Source organism: Panicum virgatum, chromosome 2K (assembly GCF_016808335.1).
Source record: "Panicum virgatum strain AP13 chromosome 2K, P.virgatum_v5, whole genome shotgun sequence".
Lineage (NCBI taxonomy): Eukaryota > Viridiplantae > Streptophyta > Magnoliopsida > Poales > Poaceae > Panicum > Panicum virgatum.
The window spans coordinates 64,626,941-64,646,275 of NC_053137.1; the positions used below are offsets into that span (position 1 = coordinate 64,626,941).

General features: G+C 48.8%; 2 protein-coding genes across 3 annotated transcripts; one reads left to right on the forward strand and one right to left on the reverse strand.

Annotated features, from left to right (window-relative positions):
* The first annotated feature begins 1,738 nt into the window (after window positions 1-1,738).
* Window positions 1,739-4,755, forward strand: LOC120694546 (trehalose 6-phosphate phosphatase RA3-like). 2 transcript variants are annotated; one of them, XM_039977696.1, is made up of 10 exons: window positions 1,739-1,966; window positions 2,051-2,191; window positions 2,359-2,430; window positions 2,532-2,630; window positions 2,785-2,838; window positions 3,019-3,120; window positions 3,222-3,369; window positions 3,457-3,527; window positions 3,671-3,763; window positions 4,104-4,755. In XM_039977696.1, exons 1-10 carry the CDS (start codon window positions 1,763-1,765, stop codon window positions 4,161-4,163), a joined length of 1,044 nt encoding a protein of 347 aa, XP_039833630.1. In that variant the 5' UTR covers window positions 1,739-1,762; the 3' UTR covers window positions 4,164-4,755. The 2 variants fall into 2 exon arrangements, with proteins under 2 accessions (XP_039833630.1, XP_039833631.1); XM_039977697.1 differs by having other exon boundaries at window positions 2,550-2,630.
* Window positions 4,756-13,976: 9,221 nt separating this feature from the next.
* On the reverse strand, window positions 13,977-18,051 carry LOC120696231 (trehalose 6-phosphate phosphatase RA3-like). Its single transcript, XM_039979360.1, has 11 exons — window positions 17,697-18,051; window positions 17,453-17,593; window positions 17,201-17,272; window positions 16,503-16,604; window positions 16,327-16,383; window positions 16,027-16,128; window positions 15,736-15,816; window positions 15,374-15,443; window positions 15,083-15,153; window positions 14,760-14,852; window positions 13,977-14,374 (listed from the first exon to the last, which is right to left on the reverse strand). Exons 1-11 carry the CDS (start codon window positions 17,925-17,927, stop codon window positions 14,312-14,314), a joined length of 1,083 nt encoding a protein of 360 aa, XP_039835294.1. The 5' UTR covers window positions 17,928-18,051; the 3' UTR covers window positions 13,977-14,311.
* Between the last annotated feature and the right edge of the window lie 1,284 nt (window positions 18,052-19,335).

The following is a 19,335-nucleotide window of genomic DNA, read 5'->3' on the forward strand; positions in this document are numbered from 1 at the left end:
TTCTATTTTTCCTCTACGTGTTTCGTAACGGCAACAACTACCATTCTTTTTTCCTCTACATAATAGACCTCAGCCACGTATACTCTATAATTCGAACTGCCTAGTATTCACTTCTCTTTTTCTTTTTTCAATTTTTTTTGTTTACTTTCTTTATATTTTTGTTTTAAAGATATTCTTTTGACAAATATTTCGTTCAAAATATGCCAAAAAGTTATCTCAATAAGTTGTATCACGAACTTATGTATCAAAGTTGCGTGAGAAGTTTGGTAAAAATTATGTTCAAAGTTAGGAGGCTGAAAATAGTTATGCGTAAAATTTATACGCATCGTGTTAGAAATTATTCTACAAAAAGTTAGTTAGAAAAAGTTATGCGTAAAAGTTACAAGTATAGTAAAAGTTGTGCTGCAAAATTATCATTTAAAGTTATGCTGAAAAAAATATCATCTAATAGTTATCTAAAAATTTATAGTAATATTTTTTTAAAAGTAGAAAATTATGGAAAAGAAAAAATTTCCTAAAAAGGAAAATTAGCCGCCGTCTAATCATCGTTCAGACTGTTATATCTACATTTATGAGCGCTGGCACCCCCTCCTGACTCCGCGCTTGGGAACGGTGGACTGCGGAACCCAAAAAGGAAATGGAATGACACGGAATCCGAAAATGGAAATTTTTGAGCCTGTCGGAAATCGTTTGCTAGTTGGCCTCCTGGCGCGCGCGCTAACTAGCTATACCCTTATTCGTGTCGAGTCAAACTTTAGCAGATCTTAAACAGAGACTCTGACCATCTCAGTTAGCCCAGCAGGTTTAACTTTGATTGAAAAGGCTAAAAAAAATCCCATTTTCATGTAAACAAAAGAGAGAGCTAATCCCAGCGAAACAATATCAACAACCTTATTTTGGTAGCTTATAACAGTTCGTATTAGGCCATCTAAATTGCAAGTTACAATGTGCTTAATCCTGAGTAATCGGAATGTTGTTGTGCCATTAAGCACCTGTATGAAAGTTAATCCCTTCATTTCAAATCGGGCGTTTAATACGCTCAACCACATTGGTAGCATCTTATCGAACTTATAAGCACCTCATACATATGAAGTGGAGACACTTTTTTTTTAAAAAAACAACAATAGTTTCCTGATGTAAGCAAAAGCAACATGTTTAAGCATTTCCATTGTAAATGCCTTGAACAGTGCCCTAGTACTTCGCTTTCAATAATGTCGCAGTCTCGCTATTAGTTAGTACAATTACATAACAAATACACCCACGGCAAATAAAACAATCGCGGTGAAGTTTCATAGCAAATACAACCACACTACGATTACGTGTATCACATAGGAATATCCTAAGTTTTGCTACGTCTAGCTATGTAGCTAACCACCCAATTGCACGGTGAGTTCCATTTTTTTTTTCTGCGTGGACAGTTGCACGGTGATTTCGGGTCGACGACGACCTGCCACAAGCCTACTTCGTTCTGTGCCGCCCCGCACTGTTTTTTTTTTTGCCGGCGTCTTTTTTTCTTTTTTTCCAAACACAGCCACCGGACGGGCGGGGCGCCCCCCAAAACATCCGGCCGGCCACATCTATATATTGGCCCCTCCTCGGCACCGCCCAAAACCTCAAGCAAAACAGCAAGCCTTCTTTCTCGCCAGGCCTCGCGTCGCTGGTTTGGGCGTTTGCCTGGCTGCCACTGCTTCTTCGAATTGCCTTGTTTCTCTCTCTGCCCCCCCCCCCCCCCCCCCCCCCGGCCTCCTCCCTCGCCACCGCAATGACGAAGCACGCCGCCGAGGACGCGGCCGTCGCGGCGCCGGCGCAGCCCGGGCGACGGTTCACGTCGTACCCGCCGTCGAGCTGCAGGAGGGCCGCGGCGCAGGGGCGCATGGACCCCGGAGCCGCGGGCGCGGCCGCCAGGGCCACGGGGTCCTGGCTCGACGCCGTGCCGCGCCGCGCCGAGCACGACGACGACTGGATGGTACGTGTACATTTCTGCCGTTCCCATATCTTCCTTGTACATCCATGTGCCCTGACCGCCCGCCTGCCGCCGATGTGCCCGCAGGAGAAGCACCCGTCGGCATTGGCCGGGTTCGAGTCGGTGCTGGCCGCGGCCAAGGGGAAGCAGGTCGTGATGTTCCTCGACTACGACGGCACCCTGTCGCCCATCGTCAAGGACCCCGACACCGCCGTCATGACCGAGGAGGTGAGTTACGTTACTACTTACTACTAGCCAGAGAGAAATCCTGTCGAGCGAAGCAGAGCGACATGCTCTGCTCCGTCGCCGCTCGCCGGCACCGGGACCCGGCCGTCGTCGCCGTGACTACTAACTAACCGCGTAACGTTCTCTTCCGTGCCACGCACGGCCCGCAGATGCGCGACGCGGTGCGAGGCGTGGCGGAGCACTTCCCGACGGCGATCGTGAGCGGGAGGTGCAGAGACAAGGTGCATTCCCACCCCGACCATCCCGTTCTTTCTCTGGCGGGTTCCACTTCCACCTCACCTCGTGCTCTCTCATGTCTGTTCCGGTGCGACGCCTTAATTAGGTGTTCAACTTCGTGAAGCTGGCGGAGCTGTACTACGCCGGGAGCCACGGCATGGACATCAAGGGGCCCACGCCGGAGTCCAAGCACGCCAAGGCAAAGGTTCGCCAGCCAACCACACTGCACTGCTAGCTCTCAGTCACCGCCGTGTCACACGAAAGCGACTGCTTATTTTGGCACAAAGAGAAGAAAAAAAGTAATTCTCGTTCTGCTACTAGAACTCAATAGTCTGGTTTGACCTTGGAAACAAACGCAGGCCGAAGCTGTTCTGTGCCAGCCGGCGAGCGAGTTCCTGCCCGTCATCGACGAGGTAATTTCTATGCCGCCACTGTCGATCTGACGATCTTCAATTTCTTGGAAACTCCGGTGGATAGGAGTATGCTGTGTTCGCAGCACGACGCCGGTCGTCGTCTCTGACACGGTTTCTTTGGCGTGCACGCCGCGAGCAGCAAGAATTTCGTGACGAGTTGGCTACGGTTTCCTCTTGCAGGTGTACCGCGCGCTGACGGCCACGACGGCGGCCATCCCCGGCGCGACGGTGGAGAACAACAAGTTCTGCCTCTCCGTCCACTTCCGCTGCGTCCAGGAGGAGGTAATAAGGAGGGTCACGGTCGCGCACGCGAGAGACAGGTTCTTGCGTTGGGTCAGTTTACTGATGCGCTGCTGCTCGATTTTCTCCCTGAAACCTGGCAGAAATGGAGTGCTTTGGAGGAGCAAGTGCGGTCGGTGCTCAAGGAGTTCCCGGACCTCCGGCTCACCAGAGGCAGGAAGGTCTTGGAGATCCGACCCTCCATCAAGTGGGATAAGGGGAACGCACTCCAGTTCTTGCTGGAGGCTCTCGGTGAGTACACGCCCACATCTGTTTCATCTTCCTTTTTTTCCTTCCCACTCTTTGTCTCAAACCAACGAATTGCTTGGTTTCTTGAAGGCTTTGCGGACAGTAACAATGTTTTCCCGATCTATATTGGCGACGATCGCACTGATGAGGACGCGTTCAAGGTACTCAGACCTGTGGCAAAACAAGCAGTATTACTATTATGTTTGTTTATCAACAGTTTTTTTAAAAAAATAAGAAGAAGACTATAAATTTTAAAAAAAAATTCAGCTATGGCGAGACTAACCCTTGTCGTCAAATTAAACAGGTGCTGCGTGACATGGGACAAGGGATCGGAATCCTCGTGTCCAAGATCCCCAAGGAGACCAGCGCATCCTACTCCCTGCGCGAACCTTCCGAGGTACGCACATGTCTATGCTATTGCCACAGCTACAGTTCAATGCACTGGGTTCATACCCGGTGTAGTTCAGGAGATCAGTGCTTTCGTGCTCTGAAAAGTGAAAGAAAAGCAGGAATCCAAACAGGAGATCAGTTCTTGGTCTGTTACTGCTGTAGCATGTAGGGAGGAGTTAGGCACAGGCATTTGCGAGCTCTGAATGGCAAGTCTCTAGCTACTGCCTGTTGCTTTCGGGAAAGCCCGACGAGGAGCTCCTTTTCTTTTCGCACTTGTCCTTTTCGGTGACGAGCAACTGAGCTGCCACCGACGTGGACTGACCCCGCGTGCTGTTGTGGCCCTGCAGGTGAAGGAGTTCCTGCACAAGCTGGTCAAGTCCAAGCAGAGCACCACGCAGCGGGACTAACCATGGTTCAATTCGCAGGCGACAAGCTAGAGCTAACGGAGGTCCAATCCATGCGCTGATCGCCCCCAACGGGCGAGAAGCTTGCAATGACAATCTCAGGCTTGATCGGATCGTCCATGGCCGCGGTGACACGGCTTAATTAACTTATGACCAGACATTAAAGTACTCCCAGATTTAACTACCGCGATTGCCAGGAAAGGTTTTTTTATTAATTTTTTGATGAGAGGAGAATAGAGAGACCATGGCCATGGGTAGAGGAAGTCTAGAGTGGAGCCGCCAGAGCCATGCCAAAGACAGCTCCCGGAGATCGGCTATTGGGCCACGTGGCGGCTTCTAGCCTTCTATAGGTGGGATGCTGGGTCTCCAACGTCGGTCGGTGTGTGAGTGCGGGAGCGCACGTTTTGGGCCCATGGGCCTGCTTTGTTCTTTAAAGGGCTGTTGGTCCGCATTCAATTTTAGCCCAATACATTTCTGCTATCTGTTTATTTTCCTCCCCTTTGTTATCTGCTGTTACTGGGAAATAATTGCGACAGCTAACAGCAAGGGGACAAAACAATTTATGTATTGCCATCATGATGTGATACTGCTCCTAGATCGATCCGCTTGTGCTGTTCGTCACTAGCCCTTGTTAAGTTGTCGGAACAGAAGCCGCACAGCAACGTGTGGGGCAAAGCCATGATTAAGCAGGCTAGCTTGTTCAATCACGGATAGGACCTGCTTGACATCAGGGAGCAGGGGGACACGCACAGCGCCCTGCATGCCTGCCGGAAGCGCCAGCCACAGTTGGACGACGCCATGTCGACGATTGAGCAGGCATGCTAGCTTGGTCACTGTTGTTTGTTTCGCTGCAGTCCGTCACTGTCCATGCTGTGAGCGAAAGATGCATCGTGGCTCATGGTTGTTCGTTCAATTTGTCGTCGTGGAGACGTGGACAGTACTCGCCAGTTCAGTATCCTTGAATCACGTCGAGTGTGCGTGGCTTCAATAAACTATAAAGCTTTAATTATCAAGATGCCTGGACAAGTTAAAGTTAAACAATTAATAAACTTGTTCAAGCCAGGTAGTAGCATCTAAAGTTTATATATCTATTTATTATTTAACATTTATTTGAATCACATCGGTTAGCTATACTTAGGTAGCATAGCATCTAAAGTTTATACTATCAATTTCCCTGTACTTTTTCCCATGAGAACTCTTCTCTACCACCATTTATTTCCTGCGGGCAGGTTCGTTCGTTCCCATACATAATCTATATAGGCAGAGGCCCAGCCTAAACTGGCACATGCTGCCTACAAGGTAACAAATTTGAGAGCACCCAACCACACAGAGTGGAAATCCGTGTTGGAACCCTAGAATAAACCGGAGTAGTCAAACAAAAATGGGATCAAATCTCACCGTCCAGATACGATCTCCCACCGATCACGCCGGCCGACTCCGAATAGCATATTATTGACACCAGCGTGATCCATCGATCTATCTCGCGTGAGGTCTACGCGCGGGCCGATCGATCGACACGATGCCATAATAATCATACACGCGCTCGTCGGCGCTGCCGCCGGAGCACGGCGGCGGCGGTGGCGGGCGGCGCTCTCGATCAGGATGTGCAATTCAGCGGGCGCTAGCTAGGACCACACATACAGCATCACTGATAGAGATGATGGTCTTTTGGAGCACCGGCCGGCCTAATTCTCTTTTGATGCTGCAGCTGCTTTACTACTATACCACGGTTAAGCAAGCGATGCAATGGACGGCCATGCATGGCCATGACTGGATGGCACGCATGTGATCTCTCTCCCTTGTAGCCTCCAAGTGTGACAGCAGGGCTTGATTGAATATTAGGCTTCATGAGCCGCATGCATCATTGTTATACCTCTAGCTAGATCACACACCATGGACCATGCATGCATTACACCAATGATTTCTTATATGGAAACCCTGCAAAAGCTCCAGTGCTTTCCCTGCCGGTTCGAGGTTAAGTGGTTGGCCGGGAAGCCTTTCTTTTGTTGCCACCAATTATTCCAGCCAGCGCCGACGGCCGGCCGGCCGGTGTGTGCCGGTGCCGGTTTCTTTTAGGGATGCATCATCACAAAGCAAGCGGCGACTCTAGTATTGTAACATCACTGGTGTTAATCACCTATAATTAAACCTAGTCACAGACATTAGTTAAACTTACGCGACCAAAACCATTAGCTAAGAATTTTTCTATCTGACTGGACCAAAACCGGTGCCACCGGTTTTTGGAAACCAGTGCCACCGGTTTTTCCGCGGGTCAGGGGCAGAGCACGCATCTTGGCGTGCCACGCGTCGCCGTCGGCGAGCTGCGCCGAGGATGCGCCACGTCACCTTCTCCCCGTCTCACTTATCCCCTCCTGGCGCCGTGTTCCTTTCCCCTCCTCCTTCTCTCTCTCCTCTCGTGCCCTAGCGAGCTGAGCCGCCGTCGCCGCCGCTCCGGCCATCTCCAACCGCCGGGCGTCGATTCCTTCCACCCACACCTGCCTCACCTCGTCCTCCACCCATCACCGAGCTCATTTGAGCCGTTCCACGGCCGAAATTGCTTCCCCATCGACGTGGCCACTTGAAGATTCGCCTCACACGTAGATCTCCCTTCTCCGGCCTTCTTCGCGCAAACTGAGCATGGGGTAAGCATCACGACATCCCCCTCGACCTTCCCGAGCCCTTCCTTCTTCCATTCCGAGCGCTGGGCGCCAATCTATGCGCCGCTGGCCGAAACCGGTACCACCGGTTTTGGAAATCCGGTGCCTGAAACCGGTACCACCGGTTTTGTAATCCAGTATCACCGGTTTTGTTAGGTTTGCAACTTCAGCTGAAACTTGTAAATTTCATAGGAAATGTTAGAAAAACGGGAAAAATATAAAATTAAGTTTGTTAGCTTCATATTTTTGTGCTCCGTAGGATAGAACTATAAAATGTATTATTTGACAACTTTTACTATATAGTTTTAATTATGCTAGATAAAATGCTTTTAATAGCTTGTAAATGCATAATTGGAGCTAGAAAAATGGTAAAAATATAAAATAAGTTGGATTAACTTTATTTAGACTCATGCAAGATTTATTTAACCTCTACTTATGTACTTGTTCATGTTTAGGCAATAGTGAACTTATACTTGTGTTGTTGCACTTTTTACTGCATCGTCCCTGCATTCATACATATGCATCATTGCACCTTATTTATGTACGCTAGATATACAACGTGTGGACGTGTAGCATGCGGTGTTGGGGCCGAACCACAAGACGGTATTCGGTGGACATCTCCAGAAGATGGAAGGATCTGCTGAAGCAACCGAAGACCCGGCCCAAGGTCGGAAGGGCCCAAGGCCGAAAATAATATTAACACTAACTTAGTGTTACCCTCAGGCAAGCCCCGGTGCATGTCCTACTATTTCAACTTATGAATCATTATATGTATTTATTATTTGTGCATTACGTTTCAGGAGTTGTTTGAAACCTTAGTTGCATGATCCCTAGGTTTTCCTGGGCCTTCTACTAGTATGGATAGGTCGGTAGCCTTGCTATGCTTAATAGGGCTCGATAGAAGTCGAGTGATTTTCCTGTCACTCGCGAGATATAGGATATTTAGAAGTCGAGTAATTTCTGGTTACTCGCGAGATATATGATATATTCCTATTCTAGTACATGAGTTGTGTATTCGATATGGAATGAATGGAGAATTGAGATCGGACTGCAATGATAAGGATATGTAGGTATGGCAGCAGGACAGGGTTCCTGGGTGTCTTAGTCCTATCTGTATCGATTAAGGACCGTACTGTTGTTGGCCCTGGTGATCATGTTGAATTGTACTAACTGCATGCCGTGAGTAGGAGGTAGTCGAAAGCGGTAAGCCGAGTACTACCTTGCTTCGAAAGTACAGGAACCTGCACCCAACTCCTAGGGTAGTCGAGTGGCCGCGGAGAAAGGGGTTGCATATGTTTACTTTTGGTGGTCTCACGTAGGGCTCGACTGACTATATGTCGTTGGGCTAGTTCCTGTAGATCGAGGCGGGGAGGGTGAAAGGATCGATGGACCAAGAGGGGGGTGAATTGGGCCTTTTTCAATTTCTAAGACACAATAAAGCAACCTTAACCTATGCAAAGCTAGTAAGGCACCAATTCACCAACCGGATAACTAAGCTACCTACACAAGCTATGAGAGATAAAACGAGAAGTAAAGCCTAGCAAGGTAGAGCTAAGTTATGATCTCTAAGTCAAGCACATGAATAAATTGCATGAAAGAAAATGCTTGAATAAAGAGAGTGGACAAGAGACGACCGGATTTTTTCCCGTGGTATCGATGTGTTGGCACACACCCCTAATCCACGTTGTGACACTCACAAAGAGTCTTGTCACCTCCCAAGTCACCGAAACGAGGGCGCTCACTAAGAGTCTCCGTTCACCATCCTGGTGTGGTGGAGATCAAGCCACGTACAATCTTCTTCTCCGGGCTCCCACAATCCTTGGCAAGCTCCGCGAGAAACACCTCGATCACCAAGATCGCCTAGGTGATGCCAATCACCAAGAGTAACAAGCTAGGGCCTTCACTTGAGTAAGAACCGATCACCAAGAATGGATGCACACAAGCTTATCTCTACTCAAGTCCTTAGCCTTGCTTCTTGAATGATTGAATGATCAATTTGATGGAAGATGAAGCTCAAGGTGGCTCTTGACTATTGTATAAGTGTATGGATGTTGCCTGGTGTCAAGAGTAGCAAAATGACCCATTGGAGGGGTATATATAGGCAGCTTACACGAATAGAGCCGTTGGAGAAAAGCTGCCAGAAAACTGCGTAGCGCCGGTTAATCCGACGATCCTCCAATAGCCAGCGTCGGTTTAACCGATGAATGTAAACTGCCCCTTCTGAAAACTAGCCGTTACAACTTGGGCAGATTAACCGACGTATCATCGGTTTAACCGGTGAGTGTAGTTGTCCACTGATCAACTGAAAAACCAAGTCTCTGGACAACTGCACCGACGTTAACTCAAAACCATCGTCGGTTTAACCGGTGAGTACAACTTCAGAAATCCCTGGAAAAACCATCTCACTGGTCAATTGCACCGACGTCTCAATTCAAACATCGTCGGTTTAACCGGTGTATAGAACCTTGAAACACCCTGGAAAAACCAACTCTGGACTAATGCACCGACGTTCAATTCAAACGCGTCGGTTTAACCGGTGTATTGACTTGTCCAGACTCTGCTGACTTCGTTTAACCGACGTATAGAAAAATGAAAGCGTCGGTTAAACCGGTGTTAAAGACTTTTTCTGATTTTGACTTTTCTGATTTGAGTCTTGAATGAAATCCAAATATTCTTGACATATAAGTTGAGAACCACTTATTTGAACTTCTAGGAACCTGAGTGACCATAGTGTGCATCCATTTTTGATTGACCATGTCCATGCTCAAGTTACTTGGCCTTAACCCCTCTTAATAGTGCGATCACTACAAAACTATAAAACCTATACTAACCTAAGTGTCCTTCTCAACCTTATGACACTTAGGACTAGAAAGATCCTTAGTCTTGACATATATATGAGTTGAATACCGAGATCGCCTTTTTGGATAATGAAATTGAGGGGCCTCTTTTGACATATGACCAAATGAGCGATAATGATCTATTAAGCTGCACAAACTCATTAGTCATAATAATGGTTGTCATTAATCACCGAAACATACCTTGAGGGCCTAGATGCTTACAGAGGGGAAAGGTTGGTGCGTGGGGTCCGACGGGGCTTTTGCGTGCCGTGTTCGTTAGATCCACCTTGCAAGGTTAAATCGGATCGATTCGCCGTCAGTCGCTCTCGGATATGAGCACCTTGATCAACTGTGTCACATCATAGTAATATGATATGGAACATGAATTATATTATATATGTTGATGTCTATTTTAAATTGTGATTAATATTCTACCATGTTTGCTATAGCTAGTTTATGCAAATGATAGATTATGGTTAATTTATGTAGAATCCGGGGCTAAAATGATGAAAGTAAGAAATTACTCTAGTCGCTTTTTCTGCAAAATAACCACCAGCCAGATGTCTTGCATGTCTAGATATGTGGGCTAAGTTATACCCACTGGTCGGGTAAGTCTTGCTGAGTATTAGTTGCTCAGGGTTTGTTGTTTACTCTATTTCAGGTATAGGAGCTAACTAGGTTTCACATCGGTGGGCTCGATGTGGCATCCTGTCTTCACGCCTTGGTAGTTCTCGATTTATTTTGTTTATTTTATTTGTTCTCTATTAATAATGCTCCTCTAGCTAGATTCGCTTCCGCTGCTACTTTTTTTTTTTGTAAATTTTAAATTTAAAACTGTTTTGTAAAAGTCTTCATATTATTTATTAATTTTTGTAAGATTTTATCATGCTGATACCTTCTGTGCTCGCCTTCGTGCGAGACTTCTGGTGTGTTTCGATCGGCTTGTAGGTTGAAAACAGCCTGTCAAGTTACACTTAATTAAGCTAATGTGCCTGATGTGTTCAAATGACGACGGTTATTACGCTTAATTAAGCATCTTAACTCGGCGGATCTATCACAAGTATACTACTACCACGCACGCACCCCGGCCCCTGCATGGGCTTGCACTTGCACACTGATCATGGTGCCTCCTTGTCTTTCCACGCATGCGCAGGTAATAAAAAGAGCAAAAGCCATCAGCATTAACAAGGTCCCCGCCATGTAACTAAACGAGGACGGCTTACGCAGTAATCTATACTTGATCTGACAGAGACCTGATCTTGTTAGGACTGCTAAAGCATCATGAAAACTTGTGAGGCGGATGTGTGGGTGAATGTGGATGCAGGACTAGTGGCTTTTTCAAGTCTAGACCTGGATACCATATATGCCGTGCAGTTGGCTGTGGTCCTGCTGATGCTGGGCACGTAGTGATCGATCGGCTGGTTTGCTTTACAGTTATGTACTTATCTTTTTTAAAAAAACAGTTATGTACTTGTTTAAAAGTTATACATATATAATATATAATATGATATATATATATATATATATATAGTATATATAGTCTAGTTGGTGTCACTTTGTCTGGGTGTGCGCAGTGTGCGCGGTCGTCCAGCTTCCGGGCTAAGGCATCTACTGCTGCTACGCAACATTTCTAGTTCGGGCTAGGCTGCCTTAAAAGTGGCTTGTGCGATGTTGCGCCGATGCTCCTGGTCCAGAGGCATGGGTGGCGGTGGTTGCCCATCCCCACACACCATCCAATCACGTACGCATGCATGTGTTTGATGGGGAAAAAATATTCAAACTCTCTATCTAGAAAACTCCAAAACGTAATCTACTGTGTCAGTGCATTGATGTGGATCGAAATCATCACGGAATAATTGATGGCTAATCCTTCTTAATTAAATTCAGAAAAATGATAGTTAACTGAATTCAGAAAAATGTTCTTGTCCTTGTATCTTCTTCTAACACCAGGATATATACGAGTGTAACTGAGGCTGTCGCGTGTGCGAGACTGTGCCGAATGGAAGCATGCGGCCCTGCAGGTTCCAGCTCCGGCTGGCACGCCGAATCGCTGCCGCAAGCGAGCAGCAGCAGGGAAAAGGATCGGAGACGGAGCCCGACCCGGTCGATACGATGGAGCAAAGGCCGGCGCGGCGGCAGCGCCTGGTCAGGGGCGGTATGTGGCGACCGCCTGTGATGTTAGATAACTGTCAATTTTCGGTATATTTTAATTCCAAATACCACTAGCAATTTTATGGCATAAATGAGTGATAATGTGTGAATAAGATATATGCATGTGTTCATATTATTCTTACTAATAAGCATGAACAAAAAGTTAAACCAGAATAGGTTTAGAGTGTACCCCAAGGCGGGACCAGTGCCGGAGGCACCGGTTGCGCCGTTACCAGCTGGAATAGACATGCTATTCGACTGGCCTTTCCTGAAGTAGCCGAACGATGTCGATGTACGAAGAGGTTTGCAGTGCAGTCCCACGAACGGTCACCAGGAAGCAGACGAAGTAGTCGTTCGTTCACGCCGGGAAGTAGACGAAGTAGTCGATCAGGGAGCGAGCAGTCGCGTCAAGACGCTCCCCAAAAACCTGATTGCCCGCGTCCCGTGCAGGACCTTCAGCGAGCAAATGTTCTGGAGGCCTGCTCTCGCTAGAGCTGTGCGCGCAGCACTAGCGATGGGAACGGTAGAAAGCAGCAGAGGGAGAAGGGAGAGGTCTCCTAAGTATGAGTACTTGGATCAAGTGCTGAAGTGTGTGTAGATGAGATGAGGAAGGAGTGGTTTATATAGGCGTGGAGGTGCCTCAAGTCATTACTGTCAACGTTTATTCTCTGTTTTAATGTTCTTGGGAGAAGGGAGAGGTCTCCTAAGCAGGAGTACTTGGATCAAGTGCTGAAGTGTGTAGATGAGATGAGGAAGGGGTGGTTTATATAGGCGTGGAGGTGCCTCAGGTCATTACTGTCAACGTTTATTCTCTGTTTTAATGTTCTTAACAGCAAAACGTTCCTCAGGTCATTACTGTCAACGTTTATTCTCTGTTTTAATATTCTTAACAGCAAAACGTTCTTCTCATCTCAGCACGTTGCACCGCACGGCCGCCCCGCCCGCTCCTACGGCCATGGCCTCGGCCCGGCTCGGCGAGCGCGCGCGCATGTGGTTCACCGACCTCCTCTTACCGACTTCACAAGTGGTGTACACGAAGTCCAACTTTTAAATCAGTTGAGATCCTCCTCAAATTCCGATACGGAATTAAGCAATTGATTCCCTAACATTTAATAGTATACTTTAAATTCTTTTATTGTATTGATTAGAATAAATAGGCCAAGCCCATAATTCCATCATGTGATGGCCTGCGCCCCGAAAAGGCGAGCTGATCGATCTGCGGCCGGCCGGCGAGAAGCGCTCGCCCGGCGCAGCGGCAGCACCGGCACACTGCCTCGGGCGCGCGCCCTGTTGCCGCTGCTGCGGTTGCTGTGCGCCGCCCCGTCCTCCGATCCCGTCGGCGTCGCATTCAATCATGCGTCGTCGTCTCGGCCCCGGCCTGCGCCATGGCCGGACGGCCGGGCCTGCAGGGCCATGTGGTTCCTTGCCGTTTTCACCCACCGTATGTACTACGACCCCGGCGCTGCGACTGCGAGAGAAAAAAGCGACACGGCTAGCCAAGTACCCCCCCCCCCCCCCCCCCCTGCAGCATGCATGCTCCCAGATCTCACATCTTTTTGGCTCCACGCCATTGATGATGCCCCCATCTCGTTTGGGAAGCCATCAACACTTGCTCCCAAGCAGTGGTAGTTACTCGATCGATCCCACCATCGGCTACTGCTACTCCGATGATCCGATCCTACACTACCTACTATGTTGCAGCCGTATACGTACGTCTCTCTCTCTCTCTCTCTCTCTCTCTCTCTCTCTCTCTCTCTCTCTCTCTCTCTCTCTCTCTCTCTCTCTCTGATCTGGTATGATTCAATGTGGCCGGCCATTGGAAACTTCATTGAATCCCCGCCCCGCGTGTAACAAACATCTGATGAAGATTTCTTCAGGCCAGGGTCGGTCGCGCCAGGCGACCGACCGGCCGTCCTGGTTCCGCATCTGACAGGTGCATGTTGCATTTACAACAAACTAGCTAGCTGCTGGTCCACAGCTGCGTGCACTGTGCAGCGCGTTCTTTCGGTTCCTTCCACGCCGGCCGGCCTGCCTGCCTGCCTCTTCCGGCCAGTTTCCACCAGCCAAAGTAATTGCGATCGATCGATCAGCGTGCTGTGTGTGCCCACCACAGACGCCCACGGACAGATTGCAAGCAAGCAAACAGACCATGGATCGACGAGACAGTATAGTGTAGAGGAAAAGGAGTTTGGTTTCTTGTTTTCCTCTCCCCCTGCCATGCATACGCATTTCTGCTGTCACTGGAACCAAAGGCTAATTACAAGACCTTGCCCGGACAAGGCCCTAGCATGCAGATGCAGCTAGGTTTTCTCCATCGCACGGCCAGATATATCGGCCATGCGTGCAAAGTTCTACTAGGGACGGTATATATGTAGAGCGACTACTACTATCGATCCATGCATAGAGCAGCAAAAAAGAAATTAAAGCAACCAAAGATAGGCTCCTTGCTCGCCATCATCCACCACCCCATCCATGTCTGATTCACTGAGCTAATGGTTGGCAGGCACTAGGCCGCCTTCACTGGCCCGTCGCCATTGGGCTCCACCATCTTGCCAAGGAACTCCTTGACCTACATACAAATTGAAAAACCAAGCACACGACGAGATCAGCTAGTTTCCAACAAATACAATGTCGAGCTGTAATAACCATAGAACAATATAATTAATGAAGAAGATATGCATTATTCATTAGTCGGTGCGGCTCTCCTCTCTTTTCTTTCTTCTTCCGAAAGCCGAAAGCGACTGCGTAACTTTTTGGAGCAATGCAATGCAAGTTGATGGAAGAACACTACTCCTAGATTAGATAGCTAGCACTACTAGTTCGATCACAGTCACTATCAGGAAGTGGCTGGATGCACGCGCGCGGTTCCTCCAGGGAGGATTTGTGCGCCGCTCCATTATCTCTTTTCAGATCGGTCGATGGATCGGGGGGCGAAAGCGAGAGATTCTTCTCACCTCAACTGGGTCGCGGAGCGAGTAGGAAGCCGCCGTCTCCTTGGGGAACTTGGACACCAGGATTCCGATGCCCTGCCCCATGCCGCGCAGCACCTGTATTTTTGCATGTCGTCACTAACCACATATAGTGCTCGGCTCGTACTGGAAATAGAACTAGTAGCTAGCTAGGCAGGCCAAGAAAGCTTTGTCTCGCTCTCTTTCCCACGCAAAGCTTGCTGCCTTTCACTCATTCCATCAACGGAAAGTGAGTGTCATTAAGCAGCTTATTAATCACTTGTTATTAGCATAGTACTACTGGTGCACACATGGAGGGTTGTGTATACCTTGAAGGCGTCCTCGTCGGTGCGATCATCTCCAATGTAAATCGGGAAGACGTCGTTACGCCCAGCATAGCCTTCAAATTTCAAAGCAGATACATATAAATAAAGGTTAGAGATTTCTTCTGCACTTTTTTTTTGTTGGGAACAGAGATTTCTTCTGCACTTGTTGCGGATCGGAGGTGCTAGATTGCTACATGTACATGCATCGATCTGTTGTGCATGCAGGTCGAGCTTGTGTGTTTGCAGAGATGATGATCGAGCATACATGATACATGCAGCTAGATAGCTACTCACCGAGAGACTCGAGCAGGAACTCGAGGGCCTTGCCCTTGTCCCACTTGATGGACGGGCGAATCTCCAGGACCTGCATGCATGACACCCAGCGCGAGCGCATTAATTACTACCGTTGCCCTTGTGCATGCACGTCGTACTCGTACGTGTAACGTGACAAAGGATACTAGCTGTCGAGAACAGGACAAGGTCGGTCGCCACCGACCACCTATATCTCTAGCCCAATAGTAACAATAGAACAGCTAGCCTAAATTTAAAATGCTTTTTTTTCAAAATAAATTAAAAAATACACCATGGCCATCACAAGATACGTATACTTTTTCTTGGTACATATATCTAGCTGATATATATGATACGATGTTCACCTTTCTGCCATGAGTGAGCTTGAGGACGTCGGGGTACTCCTTGAGCACCGACCTGACCTCCTCCTCCACGGCATTCCATTCCTGCAGCGATGGAGAGGCCAATCGCAATCAGTGCAACATAAAAGCAATCAAATCAGCCGTAATCACAATTTAAAACCGCAATTAGGAGTGCGATTAATAACCAAGAGATCTAGTAGCCACAGTGTTAATTAATAGCGCGCGCGACACTGCTGCTGGCCCGCGCAAGCTGCCAAATTAACGTGTCGATGGACGGTTCGATTTGGATCTCACCTCCTCCACGACGCAGCGGAAGTGGACGGAGAGGCAGAACTTGTTGTGCTCCACCCTGGCGCCGGCGATGGCCTCCATCCTGGCCGTCAGCGTGCGGTACACCTGCGACGACAAGACACATATATACGACGTCAGGTCTAATTTGGCCGGTAGCCGCTTTGTCCAGACGCGGGGGCGCCGGCCGGTGCCGCGAGCAAGGCTCCAAAATTTAAGACCGGCGAGCGGCAAGCGCCATGCGCGCGTGCGCCGCGGACGGAGGAGGAAGACGACGGCGGAGCGGTCGCTGGGTTAATTACGCACCTCCTCGATGACAGGCAGGAACTCACTCCCCGCTTGGTAGTGAACCGCTTCTTCGGCCTGCACGCGGACATGGGACCACTGTCAGTCAGGGAGATGCTTACGTGGACAAGTAGTCGTCAGTGTTTTCCATGAGAGAGAAACAAGAGAGAGAGAGAGAGATGGGCAAGGAATCGAACATTTGCCTGGACGTGCTTGTTGGACTGCTTGGCGGGGCCCACGATGTCCATGCCATGACTCCCGGCGTAGTACAGCTCCGTCAGCTTCACGAAGTTAAACACCTAGATATTGCACCAAACCAAGAAGGCCATGCCCCTAAATACAAACGCATCACACGCTCCTCTGCTACTACCAAACAAAAACTAAGCGCGTGCAGAGAGAGAGAGAGAGAGAGAGAGAGAGAGAGAGAGAGAGAGAGAGCGAGAGAGTGTCGCTACTAGGAAGAAAAAAACAACGGCCAGGAAGGTGAAGCACGCAGGGGGGAAAAGAAACGGGCCCTGGATTCCCGTCAGGGCGTCTCCTCGTTCTCGGCATGCCTGTTCCTGCCCCGGCGGCCGGCGCCGGGCTCAGATGGAATGGAAGAAGCGTCCAGGTTCACAGGCGGCACGCCGTGCATGCGGGCGCGACGCGTGAGATGAAATCTCGAGGGGAATCGGTAGAAAAGGAAACCTGGGAGATTCTTTTTACAGTGCGGGTGTAGCCGTGTAGGAGCGGGAGACTGGGAGTCCAACATGGAAACACAGAAGGGGCAACCCCACAAGAGAACAGAACTTTTTTTTTACAGTGGGGATGAAAAAGGGGAACAGAGCAAGTACCATTGCCAATTCCTATCGAGAAAAAAAAAGAGGAACCGAAGGTTGGAATCGGAATAATGTACCTTGTCCCTGCATCTCCCGCTGACGATCGCGGTGGGGAAGTGCTCCGCGACACGACGCACGGCATCTCTCATCTGAGGTGAAAAAACGAAAGGAATAAATTACTGCGAGGGCCGCCGGGTCATTAGATTCAGCGCGGTTAAAACAGGTAGGGGGGAACAGAGGATACTCTGCTTTAATACCAGAGGAACTTAATAATAAAAAAAGGAATCTTCTGCGCCGTCGAGAAGGAGAAAAGAGGAAAAATTGCTGACCTCCTCGGACATGACGGCGCGGTCGGGGTCCTCGACGATCGGCGACAGGGTGCCGTCGTAGTCCAGGAACATCACGATCTGCTTCCCCTTGGCCGCGCCGAGCGCCGCTTCGAACCACGTCAATGCCGACGGGTGCTTCTCCTGCACACGGAAACAGCAAAAGAAAGGTGAGTCGCGGATAAGAAAGGTGAGTCGCGGATCGATCGATCTCGCCCCAGGGAAGGAGTAGATGTCGGCAGGGTACCATCCAGTCGCCGTGCTCGGCGTCGGCGGCGCGGCGCGGCGAGGAGGCCTTCATGGTCTCGAACAAGGAGCCGCCCACGATGGAACCGGGGGCGGCGCGGTCCACGTGCACGGCTGCGAGCTTCTTGCAGTCACGGGCGGCGCCCTTGGTCGTCTGGAACGGCGTGAAATGCAGGCCCGCCGGCGCCGGCGCCGCCACGGCGGTGACCGCCTCGTCGGTGGAGAACGTCATGGCTCGAGCGGCGGTCGGGGGTCGGAGGCTAGCAAGGCTAGCAGCCGCGGGACGGTGGCTACTGTGCCGGGTGCTGGCTACAGAGGGGGGAGGAGGAGGTGCTCTCTGTGATGGCGATGGGTGTTGCAAGAGGAGGAAGGATTGGTGGTGGTCTTCTGGGGACGGCGCGGCCAGGGGTTTATATATAGGTAGGGGGGAGGGTGGCCCACCTGCAGGGGGTTTCTCATGGGAACATTTGTTGCTTGGGCTGCTGGGTGGTTGGGGAAATGCATCACAGATTGGGGATAGATTATATTACCCCCATTCATTTTAGCTTTTTTGTGGATTCTCATGCATGAATGACTGTACAAGTGTTGAAATTGCTGCGTAACGACATACAGTGTCCCCTACGCATTCTTCATCTATACCGACAGATTGCACGTAAGGTATGTAAACGTGTTGGACAAACTTTGTCGGCGAGACGGTGGCTTACAACCACCGCGACAAGTGTCATGGTTTCTTGCAAGTAAGTTTCATAGTCGGTTCATACTAGCTATAGGACGTTTATAAACAGAGATAAACATGCAAATTTAGTGGTGGATATTTAACTAAAAGGAAATAATTGTTGGATATATCATATTAAGTTGCAAAGTTGATTGTTGCTATAGAAGTGCTTCCCTTTCATCGGGGTGTAACAAGCCATACGTGACAATAGGTTATTTTAGAGAGAGAATATGCCAAGTGCTTACTAAATTTCCTACATCAACCAAAATTTGGTGAAGCAATGTCGCGCGAGAAGGGCATTGACCTCAATGGGTCAGAAAATACACATTGCTACTACCTTCGTCCCAAATTATTAGTCGTTTTGATTTTTTCGGGTGCATAAATTTTGCTATGTATCTAGACATAACAAATATCTAGATACATGACAAAATTTATGTTTGACACCTAGCCCCTCACCGCATGCCTATTGATATCCCTTACTAATCAAACCAACGCCCGCTTCCTTTTGTTCCAGCCCAATATAGTGATTAAACCCAATGAGTTGACCCATACGTCACATTACCATCATGCCCCTGGTGAGAAACCAATACCACGAACATAATAACTGAAATATAAAAAAAACGATGGCAATTATCAGTGGCATCGATATATATATATAGTTTCTTGTTGAGAAATTTATATTTTATTTGGTGTTTACATACATATGCAGAAATCATCTACTGTTTTCAGTCGTCATGAAGAAAAAGAAAGGGACACCAGGCCAGGAGTAGTGATATCAATGATCATCTAGGCCTAACTAACTGTGATCAAAGGGAAACAAAGATACAAGCCAAGGTCTCATCAGCAGTGCGTGTAAACCAGTCAGCTCTTGAACGCAACAGCAATCACTTTGTCCAGATGATGACCAAGCGCTGTTGCGAAAGTA